This window comes from Telmatherina bonti, assembly GCF_933228915.1.
Source record: "Telmatherina bonti genome assembly, chromosome: 13".
NCBI classification, from domain to species: domain Eukaryota; kingdom Metazoa; phylum Chordata; class Actinopteri; order Atheriniformes; family Telmatherinidae; genus Telmatherina; species Telmatherina bonti.
Genome location: NC_136611.1, coordinates 27,748,281 through 27,759,951, shown reverse-complemented (window position 1 = coordinate 27,759,951; position 11,671 = coordinate 27,748,281). Strand labels below are relative to the sequence as shown.

General features: G+C 37.0%; 2 protein-coding genes across 2 annotated transcripts; both read right to left on the bottom strand.

The window, feature by feature from the left end:
- Positions 1 to 1,848: 1,848 nt before the first annotated feature.
- Positions 1,849 to 8,719, bottom strand: upb1 (ureidopropionase, beta). Its single transcript, XM_079251129.1, has 10 exons — positions 8,606 to 8,719; positions 5,830 to 6,001; positions 5,103 to 5,190; positions 4,912 to 5,006; positions 4,673 to 4,831; positions 4,417 to 4,586; positions 3,457 to 3,538; positions 3,329 to 3,371; positions 2,975 to 3,129; positions 1,849 to 2,708 (listed from the first exon to the last, which is right to left on the bottom strand). Exons 1-10 carry the CDS (start codon positions 8,707 to 8,709, stop codon positions 2,625 to 2,627), a joined length of 1,152 nt encoding a protein of 383 aa, XP_079107255.1. The 5' UTR covers positions 8,710 to 8,719; the 3' UTR covers positions 1,849 to 2,624.
- A 981-nt stretch (positions 8,720 to 9,700) lies between these two features.
- On the bottom strand, positions 9,701 to 11,427 carry c8h22orf15 (chromosome 8 C22orf15 homolog; the record flags this gene model as incomplete). The annotated part of the gene is made up of 6 exons (XM_079251710.1): positions 9,701 to 9,708; positions 10,122 to 10,208; positions 10,323 to 10,397; positions 11,018 to 11,140; positions 11,246 to 11,332; positions 11,403 to 11,427. 6 exons carry the CDS (start codon positions 11,425 to 11,427, stop codon positions 9,701 to 9,703), a joined length of 405 nt encoding a protein of 134 aa, XP_079107836.1.
- Between the last annotated feature and the right edge of the window lie 244 nt (positions 11,428 to 11,671).

Sequence of the window (11,671 nt, the reverse complement as noted above, 5' to 3'; positions counted from 1 at the left end):
TTATTATAAGCATAATGAATTGTTGTGCAAATTTATTTTTGGTTTTTTTGGGGTTTTTAAAAAAAAAAGATTTTTAACAACATGGATGTCAGAACTAACAAGTGGCCAAATAAAATGACTATTAATGACTTTTATCACAAACAAATGTGGGAGGAAAATAAAGACATTAATGCAAATTAGTTTAAAAAAACAAAACAAAAAAGAACTTAAACCTGCTATTAGTCAACTCTCATTCACATTTCTTTTTGCCTTCAAATAAAATATTTATGCTTTTACTTCAGATGCCGATACTCGCCTTGGTATGGCTACTATCGATATTTGCATCTTTATTAGCTAATATAAGAAGGTTTCAAATAATGCATGTTATAGTATAAAAGCAGTAATTGCATATGTTCCAAACTCTTGACAGATAATCCTGCAAAACAGGCTACATTAGCTACCTTAGTGCTGCACCTTTAAGTTATAATGTACCTTTGTAGTTGTGGATATCAGAGGAAATGTGCGTTTCATTTCTGGGGGAGGGAGCTCCCAATTTCAACCAGTTGATGAACGTCAAATTGATGTTTTCTGGAAATCATCTAAAAACTCACCATTGTGCAAGCGGGAAGTCTGCAAGCAAACACTGTCGAGCAAATTAGTGGCTCATTACCAGACTTGTGCGGAACCTGACAAGAAGCTGCTGGAGACCAGTTTCATTAGAGTCCAGTTAGGCATCATGGAGACATATAAACTGCAGGACAGAAGCTCGCGAGGACCAGAGCTGGAGATCCTCTATTTCAAGTTAAAGCGTTGTTTCTCTTATAACAGTTTCACTATGGATGCAAATTGTGCCTGATAATCTTGTTTTTATGTTTGAATTCAGTTCAGTTTAATTCAATTCAGCTTTATTTGTAAGGAGCCACTTCATAACAATGTCATCTCAAGGCATTTTACAGACATCAATTCAAGCCAGTTTATAATAACTAGCCTAGCTAAGAGAAACCAACAGACTGCATCAAATCTTGACTTTGATCCAATCCCCAATCCTGAGCATGCATGAAGCGACAGTGGGAAGGAAAATCTCAAGCAGAACCCGGCTCAGGAAGAGAAGCCATCAACCTCGACCGGTTGGGGTGGAGAGGAAAGAGATCAACATGTACTGCAGAGACGGATCAGCATGCACCGCCTCTGGAGTACATTTGGGGGAAAGAAAAAGCTTATGAAGCTCATTTTGTGTAAATCCGCCTGATTTAATGTCTTTCATATTTCAACTGCATTCAAATCAGGGTTGATCTTGACTTTTTTCTGTTTAGTGTTTATGTTCCAAACTGCTTCTGAGGTGACGTAATTCTGTTTTTGCTGCAGTAAAATCTCACAAACTGGAAGATGTGAAGGTTAAGCGTACATATTTCTTTGATTTCGTGCTTGTGTTGTTTTCACTCTCATACGTGAGTCGCTTTAGATAAAAGCATCTGCTAAATGACTGTAGAATACAATAGCAGAATCTGTCATTTGTTGTTTTACTATCAGTGTCTTGGTTCTTTATACTTCATCGTTAAATATGTGCCATTTAATTCTTAGTTGCACTTAAACTCATTTAAGTTGCTAATTCGCCAATCAGTGCAAAAACAAAATGTGGTTTCTGCACATACATGGTTTTTTTGTGCAGTTTTTTTTTTTTTTTTTTTAGGAATTTTAACATACCAGCCTCCCCACTTGGACTAAGTGGTTAAGAAAATGGATGTATGAACTTCTGACTTGGCCAAATTAACTTAGTAACACTGCAGGTTGCCAGCTTTTTCTTCCAGAGATACAGGAAGTAACCACAGTCTCAACACTTATTTACACGTGTTGAGACACTTACGGATTTCACAGCTGATGATCACTCCCCACTTAAAAAGATTAGCCATTTCTCTTTGAGGAGGGGAGAGGTGGACATATTAGTAAAAGGCACATACTTTATTCAGTTTATTTTTATGCATAACATTGTACATTTACCATGGACGTCTCTGTGAAACCTTTATTGTACTTTTTGCATTCATTCATTTTGAATCAGCATTTCTTTATGTGTCCATGCAAACAGAAAACTGCTGTAGCGATGTGCTGAGAGGAGTCCGCTCTGTTTCATAAATAATATGTAGGATTTTTTTTTTTATCACAGGCATCCCCTTGTTGTGATGCAAGAATACTATTCAAAACCACTAACATCTTAGTTTGACCTATTTACTTTAACACTTTGAAGTCAAACGAAACATATATGATACATACAATTTTGAGATATTTTACATCATTTTTATGATTTTGCTCAAAATCCCATGGAACACAATCTGATACTTATCTTCTGCCCCCTATCAGATACCAGGAAGTAGAAGATTATGCTGTAATAATGTTGACATGTCACATGGTAATAAATGGTAAATATCCCTCCACAGTTTATTTTTGTTACATTTTGTTAAAGGACCAAATAAAGAGCTCATATTAAAACAAAATGGACCTTTCTTTCCATTTTTTGACGAGTCGGGCCTTACAGGCTTAAGAGATGAATGACTGGCAGAGTTTTGGATTGAGTCGTATGATACTGAATGTTTGTTTTGCTGAAATGGATTTAAATGAATGTCCAGAATACTATGTTTGCAGAATGGGTTCTACTCCTTCACTATTTTGGGTTTGAAGTCATGTCTAGCAGCCTTGGTGAGCTTCTCTCCATACTCTGCATATCTCCCAGTCATCTGTGGAAAAAAGGAATGGCGATCACGTTAAGTTAATATTCAGAGTAATTATATTTAAAATACTGAAAAACTAATCAGAGCAAGAACTAAACATACTATTCAACTTGTGTCACATAAATTTCTCAGTGGCTGCTGAGGTAAAATGTAAAAGCATTTATCAGATATTCCTGTTTGATTTGAACACACACACACAATTAAGCATTTATTAGGATTTTCAAAGTGTTGAACATTTCATAGTTTCAGCATCAGAAATTTGATAAAATGACCTTAAAACTCCATTTGTCGCTGACTTGTCTATTCAGGTTGAGATCCATTTCTACGACCAGCAGTCCATCCCGTGTCCTGGAGAGCCCCGGGGTCCGGCTGCCGTCTGGAGCAGCCACATAACTGGAGCCGTAGAAATGTCCGAAGTCGTGGTGAGCTGCAAATGTCAGGAGCTGTCAGTAGCTGGTACTATTATATACACTATAGTACACACCGTCTTATTTACAGGGTCTGTAGGCCATCTTTAGTTGTAGATCTAAACACAGATTAGATTCACTTCCATCCACTTTACTGTTAAACTACCATGAAAGCCACATTAATGATCAGATTATGAACTGCAGGAAAACATCTCTTACCTTTCTTTCCATCTCCTGAAGTAAATTCGCTTTTGAAATGTTCCTGTTTAAAACATGTTTTCCCTCCGTTAAGTCATGTTGTCGTTCATCAGCAAGACATTAAATGTGTGTATTTGCTGCGTACTCACCGTCCCAACACGGTTGATGGCACAAGTGAAACAGTGGTTAGCTATTGCTGCATTCCTAGCTTCTATCGGCCACATGGGCTCACTGTAAACAAAGACAATTCATTTATATATATATATATATATATATATATATATATATATATATATATATATATATATATATATATATATATATATATATATTTGTATCTGTGTGTATTTTCTATTGTAAACCATTATTTTAGGAAATTGCCATTAAATGTGTTGGCAAGTACAGAACTACGCGGCAGCTTCTGCCTTTTGAATCAGTTTTTTTAATGATATGATGTAATAAGTTATGATACAGGTTTCCATGTCAGGATTTGAATTTTTCAGTTTAATTTATTTGTTTGTTCTAGTTGTGGTGGTTTTAATTTCTCTCCGTCCTTTCCCCCAGGCAGAAGCAGACCAGCAGCCTTGAGGCTTGTCAGCTACTTGCACTATGTTATCATCATCATCATCATCATCATCATCATCATCATCACCTTCTGTATTTAAGGACTCGTGTCTCAGTCATTCAGTGCCAGATGGTTGCCAGCCTTTCCTGCTGATTTGGATTTCTGACTGTCGAAGGCCGCTGCCCATTTTCCACATAATTCACTCCTGTTACATTTTCCAGCTCTTCCTCTTTCTTGTTTCCAAAAAATCTGATGGTCATCGTTTTACTTTTTAGCCTTTAAACATGTTATTAATCCCAGAGGGAAATATTCATTCATTCATTCATTCTGCATAGTTTCTATCTTTATTCTTTCTTTATTATTATAATGATGAATTATCATTAATAACTTAGAGTCTATAACAGCACTAACAAGGTCTCTGATTGTAAATATTTTCCCATTAAAGCTGAATTTTTTTCATTTGTTATCATTTAGTTATTTGAAGCTTAGTTTTCTAAGGATGTGGATCATCATCTAAACTAGATGTTCTCCATCCTTCTCCTACCTGAGAGCTCCCACGGTGGCCGAGGGGTTGAAGATGATCTCAGCACCATTCATACTGTACATGAACCAGTTTAGAGGATGATGACGACCGTAGCAGATATTCACAGCAATCTTTCCAAACTGTGTCTGGAATACTGTGTGACCTGTGTCGCCCTCCATATAATATGTGGACTGATGGTAAAGAGGAAAACGTTACAATCATAGCAGTTTTCCTAACTCCAGACAGCTACTGTGTATATTCTAGATGACCAGCTAACCTCATTAAAGTCTCCGACCCTGGGAATATGGTTCTTCTTGCTTTTTCCCAGCACATATCCAGAGTTGGAGATCACCACAGCTGTGTTCCACAGAGTGCTGTGCAGCTCGTCTCTCTCCAGAATTGGGGAAACAATGACCATGTTGTACTTTTTGGCAAGCTAATGGTAGAATTAGAAACTAATGAGGCTTGTGTTTTGTAATACATAACTTTTACAGCAGCGAACCTGTGGGATCTCACCTCCTGGCAGAAACGTGTGGTGTTTCCTTCCTCAGCAGACTCGGCAAACTCTGTCCACGGTTCTTTCTCACGGGTACAAAATGCAAAAGGCATGGCTGCGAACACAAAAACCTACATGACTCTTCTACAAGCTCACCTCTAATGTGCGATAAATGTGTCTGTCTGTGGCTCTGACATGTTGGTGCACTCACTCCAGGTCTCCTGAAAGCAGATGACGTTAACGCCACACATGGCAGCGACTTCAACTATTTCACCAATGCGGCTGTGCATGGCGCTGACCTGGGAAGAAAGGGAATTACACATGCAAGACTTTTCTTGTCTTTTTGATCGTGACATTTGTAGTTAACCCCTTAACCATCGGGGAACACTCCTAGGCCATTTTGAAGGTGATGACATAGTCTTGTGCAAAAAAATGTTTGTTTTTTGTTTGTGCTTTAAAGTCCCATAAAAGAGGTCTCTCGCAGCCCTGGTGCATATTAAACAGATACAGTTAATGCATATTATTATTTTATCAGAAAAGCATCGATACCTTCCTTGATACCACAGCATTGCATTGAAACCATATTTCAAAACTACTGATAGACCATCGTGTCCGTCACATGCAGTAGTGTTGAAATATGAAAAGTTAAACAGATTGTACAAGATTTTATATTTTAAATTACACAGCTTGGGGCAGAGCTCCCCTGCTTAAGGGGTTAAACAAATAAATACATTCTGTTGTGAAGAGACTGTAGCTCAGCATGCAGAGTGATCACCTTTTACTTAAAATGTTACCAGGCTGATCAACAATTTCTCGAATTCTTACACTGAAAGCTGTTTGTTTAAAACCCTGAACTCCACATTGCCCGTATCACTCTCTTTTTATATGTTAAATGAATAATGAATGAATGGACTGTGATAGTATGTGCAGGTCCTGACCTGCTCCAGGATTGGTGCATCAGTAGGCAGAACAATGCGGTGCTGAATGAGCCCCACTCGGATCCTTCGGGGTGGTCTCAGTTGCTCCTGGACAGCATCAAACTTATATCCTTTTAGTTCAAAGTCACGCTCAGAAGCAGCTTGCACAGCTGAGACTGGGAGGTCCAACTTCCTGTAATCAAGATGATTCTTCATCAGCAATAACATCAAATTAGCTAATTTAGTTAAACTTAACTAACTCCAAAACTATCTCCCGCTGTATTTCAGCCCTTAGAAAGCCACCGGAACATAAAGGGTCAAGCTGTGCTGAAACTACACAACTTTAAGTCATGAAAATAGAATAACACCCTTTTGCAATTTCAAGGTTTAGTGATTAAGGAAAGACATCTTTGATGTTTATATGTGGTTTAATAGTAACTGTATTACACCATTTAATCATTTATTTAAATAAAACATGGAAGCAATATGTGAAAACCAGGTAGGTTCCCGCTCAACAGCAGTAAACTTTTTTGATGGCTCCAGTTCATTGGTTTCTAGTAAACATTCCACGATTCCAGAGGTAAAATCAAAATCCAGTAGTTCCACTCTTGGGCTTCCACAGACGTCATATTCTGCAAAGCCAGACAGAGATTCATCCCCATCAATTCCATCGATATCGTTGTTTTTTGTTTTTAACATGTGTTACATACAGCCACACATCAAGAACCACCTTTAGCTGCTGTAACTTGACTTTGTCGTTTTCTGATGTGCTTTTAGCTCAGCTTTAATGAGTTTTGGCTCACTCTAATAACAATGTTGCTTTCGCCAAGCTTTAGTTGTCAGAGAGGTGACTCTATTAAACGTTGGTATGCAGAGTTCAACATTCAAATAAATAAATAATAATTTTGGATAAAATAATTTTGTGTGGATTTTTTTAGCTAGATATGCTACATATTTTAGCCTTAAAGTTTAATGGTCTAAGTTTTAGTTGTGACATTTGCCAAACTCTACAAACACTGCTGATTCCCCATGCATCTCTGTCCAAACCTCTTTCTCTGAAACCAGATACTTACTGAGATCCAGCTGTGTGTCTGTAAATTAACTATCTGCTTTTCGGACAAAATACTTTCAGGCACATTATGCTCCTTTGCATCTGTGAATAGTTTATGTGATGTGGTATAGTGTAGATTGTGTGGCTGCACAGTGGTGTGATGGTTAGCACAAGTAAATCCCTGGGCATATTTCTGTGTGGAGTTTGCATGTTCTTGTACTTGGTAATTTGCTTTCTTTTCAGTGACTGAAAAAATGCCTGTTGGCTTCCTTATGTGGAGAAAATCTGTCAACTTTCTCTGGTGTTGTTGGAGACAGGTATGAAAGCATGTGTCTTACTCTTCTTTTAAAGATGCAAAATGTATGTAAAGATGTATAATTGTATTATACTGTGTGAGACTTTGTCAAGGATTTTGTTCAAATAAAGGTAAAAAATAAACAACTCAACTTAAATAGCAGAGTTATTTTACTAAAAGCGTTTTGTCCAACTCTCTTCTTAGAAAGCACAGTTTCCCCATGTAAAAAGCCTCACAATACAGAAGAGGAAGCAATACTTTGGACCATTGATGCCATAGATATGGTTTTAACTTAAGTAGAAAGCCAGTAAATGAAAGACTCCAGACTGCTTCTCTGACATGACATATTTTGAATGTAGCTTTATTCTAATCGTCACTAATTTGATTGTTGTTGTAGTTGCCACCTTTTACCACAAGAGGGTGTAAACCCCAGTTCTTACTAAAGACCTTTTTGACTTCCAGAAATCACAACTTGACTGAGTCATCACTAGTTAACTCAATTCATCATACATGCAGACAATCTACTATGTCAGTGATTGTGATTTAACAGCTGATGTTCGTGGTTGTTCCAATGATGCAAAGTGTTGAGGTCCTGCAGCTTCAGTAACACACACAGATCATCAACCCACCACAGCCGTGCTTGACACTTGGAATGAGATGTTTATGCTGATAGGTTTTTTGGTTTTCATGTGTCATGGCCTTGTGCATTATAACCAAATATCCTCCATTTGTTCCCTTTCAACAAGCTAGAACGAATGTTAAACTTTAACATTTAACATGTTCAGTGGTGCCAGTAGAGTCTGAGATGTAGTCTTTTTGGCATTTTCTGTATAATCTAATTTTGAAGTGAATTTCTTTCCAGTATTGATCAGCAGATTTGATGGATATTTTTTATTGAGGTACTCATGCTTATTGATGATGAAGTACATTTAATTAAAAAAAAACTGGCTATTAATTCTCCTCACAAATGTTGACACAGTGTGAATAATTGGAAAAATAACACGTGATAATTTGAAGACCTGGTATGTGTTTATTTATCTTTCATATTTGGTGCTGAAGGAAAAGCTCACAGCAGAACTCACTGTACATTAATTGTTTCAATGTTTGATTAATTGCAAATAATTCTGGAAATATTTTCACTTTGACTGAAAAAAATGTTACATTTGAATACATTTTAAATTTAAATGCATTTTAACTTTGAATAAAATCTGATTGTGTCTTAAATAAGAGTCAGAAAATGTTCTGTCTCTTTTGAACTCAGACTGGATTAAGGGATTAATCATTCATCCTTTCTCTGAACCCTGTCACCTTGCAGCTCTGGTGCGCCTGACTGAAGTCCATTCAGCTTAATAATAATTTACCAGGTACAAACGACACAGAAGACCAACATAAAACAGAGTTTCAGTGCTCTGGTTCATTGCATTTTGCATAAATTAATGCCAACAACTTACTGCGTTTCCCTCCCAAATAAGATGCGTTTGACCTCTGCCAGCTCGGCTTCTGGCAGGTGCGACTCCAGACTTTTCTCCAACGATTCAAACTCACATGCGGACATGTTTGCGTCTTCCTCGGATTCGGAGCTTCCAGCAGTGGCAACACAGCTCAGACAGTCCTTTTCAGGGTCTGCAGCTTTTATCTGTTTAACGCGTTATATAATGTGCAGACCGGTCGAAAGAGGAGCCCCAGCTGCAGGTTGCGGAAGTTAGTTATTGGCTGGAGAATCCCACCGCCCATCCAGTTCACTACATACACTAAATGTTACATTTTTACCGAAACAATGTTAGTTCAGGCTTAACGACACAGCAAAGTAGGAGAAATGTGGAAAATCTCATAGAACTTTTTTTTTTTTTTTTTTAAAACTGATGTTAAGGTTCAGAACTTTTGTCATTTATTTGTATAATCAGCTGACCACTGTTGTCAGCTTTAAACTGAACTCAGACTGTAATGATGGACCTAAATGGTCCAGTTCAGATGTTTGCTCCATTGTGACTACGTCTCCATCTTTTATAACATGGCCACGCGGCCACAATCCTGTGGTTTATAAAAGAATCTGAATGAGAGCCTAGACTTGTAGGTTTTGCTTTTCTTTTTTTTTTTTTCCTAGCTAATTTATACTGTTGACGTTTTTTCTTTCTGAAATAAAATGGAATAATAGTCCTTTTATTGTTTCTTTGTCATTTTATGTTGTTATACAGTTCTACTGCTTAGTCTGTTAATCAAAAAAACCTTTTGACAAAAATTTTGTATTGCATTTTGAAAAATTAAAGATAAAATAATTTATTGTGAAATTACTTAAAATTTCAGTATCGGTATCATATCAGTATCATCCATACTTGATGTACTTGGTATCGATACCATCGTTCATTGGCTGTTAGATTGATTTAATTTGAGTCAGATGTGTTGAAGATGCATAAAAAACCTGCAGGATAGAGGCCCCCGAGGACTGACTATGGACAGGCCTGTTATAGAATATATATTTGCTTGAGTGATGTAGGACCTAAAGAGTTAATACAGTTTTAATCAGCCAGAAACCTGATTAATTTTGTTTATGCCTCTAAAAAGAACAGAAAAGATCAGATGGGTGAAAGTTCAAACTTGCAACTTGTGCTTCAAATAATAAATAATAAAGATTTCTGAAGAAGGCATTAATTGTTTAATATAATTCTCTAAGATTGTTGGACTTATGTCATTTATGATTCCACATCAGACAAGATAATATTTTGTTTATGTTTATACATGCAGAAATGAAGAATATTAACACAATTTCTTATGTTTAATAAGAGACTAAAACCATTTTTTTTAAAAAGCAAACATTTGTTCATTAGAGTACAAATTCTGATTTAGATTATACTGAATAATATGGTTAAATGATCTGTTTTGTTGTGAAGGCATAAGCTGTAGCCTACTATAAAAATATGTTGTTGTTTTTTTATTAAAGAAATATTTTAGTTTGCTTTTTCATGTTACTTAAGGAGATGTTTTTGCTCCTCTGCGTCTGTACTTTGGTCCTTTTTTCTGGTTCCTTGTCATGGTTTGACAGTTTCTTCAGCAGTTCTGTAACAAAAAACGCGATAAGCTGATGTAATTTTCTTGTTTAGATTTTTAAAAGGAAAATAAAATGGTAGGCTTGTTTCACCCAGCAGGAGGCCTCAGAGAACCACAGTGTACCTGTTAACTCAGGGTGACTCTGGCTGTAGTTGTTGAGGAGCGAGACATATTTCCGGCCTCCAGACGTGTCATCTCCTGAGAAAAATGAAGTCATGAATACCCATAAAAGAAAGTACATCATCTTTTTTTCCATAAAACTTGAAAGGGTCATTTTTAAACATATGTAGCAACAGGTTTTATCTGAACTAAATTGGAAATAAAAAAAACTAATTTTAAGAGCTCTAAGGACCAGAGGATACATTTTCTTGCATCCTGACACACAAAGCTTTACAATAGGAATATGTTCTTATATCATCATTGCAATGTTTAGTTTTAACAACTATTACCTGAACTATACATGTTTAATGTGGTTGATTGTTTTGTTTTGTATGTACCAGGTTCCCTCCATAAGCTTTAAATAGCTTCTTTGGGAGACCGGATTCACACATGTGTACAACTCACATTTGATCTTACATATGCGTGGACAAAGCTGTATGTCCAAACTAATGAGCATGTAAATTAACAAATAAATGAAATTAAATGAAATGATGTGAAACTGCAGCATGTGTTTACTTTGCAGTATATGTGGAACCTTAATCTACTTTGGAATCAGATCATTCTGGCATAATGTTGATAACCTGATTCAGCTTTAAATCACTTCACTGATCTGAACATTTGTTCCTGTGAAGATGAGCTGATGGAGCAAGCAGACTCACGATGGACTCGTAGAGCAACGTAGTACTGCCTCTCAGCCAGCACTCTGCTGGCCAGAGCCATGCTGTGCTGCTTCGCCTCAAGGTTCATCACTTGTCCTCTGCTGTCCATCAGGTCTACAAGATCTGCAGGACGAAAGCTTCTGTTAGGAATCATAGTTTCAGTCTGTAAAGGACTGAAATGAGCTTTTAAAATGAGTTTAGGTTGTTTGAGGCATTTCAGCTCAGTACCTTTGAAGTCCAGGCCACATCTTTCCTTTAAGTGATGAACGAAGTTGATCAGCTTACAGTTGAGGTTGAACATTTCCATGTGGCTGTCTATCAGGAAAACACTTGTCTTACCAATAATATCTTGCATAAATACATTATATCCTGAAAGCGCGCTCACCTCCAAACAGGATAGTAACAAACATTTTCTGCTCCAGTTCCAGTTCTTTCGCTTGTCTGACGAACAACAACTTAAAACGCTTTTATATTCCCCAAGAGTCCAGGGAGAGCTGGTAGAAGTTCGGACTCGAGATTAAGTGAAAAAATAAAAGTGCTCAGTGTTGTGGTGGGGATCAGTGAACAGGCCTTCATGAATACACATAAACACACCTCTTTGAATTCACCCTTTTCTTCTCCTTCACAATGTTAAAGTCTTGTAAATGAGGGAAC

Excerpts from the sequence above, each read along its gene's own strand:
- upb1 (XM_079251129.1), bottom strand. The coding sequence starts at position 8,709 with ATGTCCGCATGTGAGTTTGAATCGTTGGAGAAAAGTCTGGAGTCGCAC. Across the intron at positions 4,832-4,911 it reads CCACACGTTTCTGCCAGGAG|CTTGCCAAAAAGTACAACAT; the intron begins GTGAGATCCCAC and ends TTCTACCATTAG. Across the intron at positions 4,587-4,672 it reads GGGTCGGAGACTTTAATGAG|TCCACATATTATATGGAGGG; the intron begins GTTAGCTGGTCA and ends CTTTACCATCAG.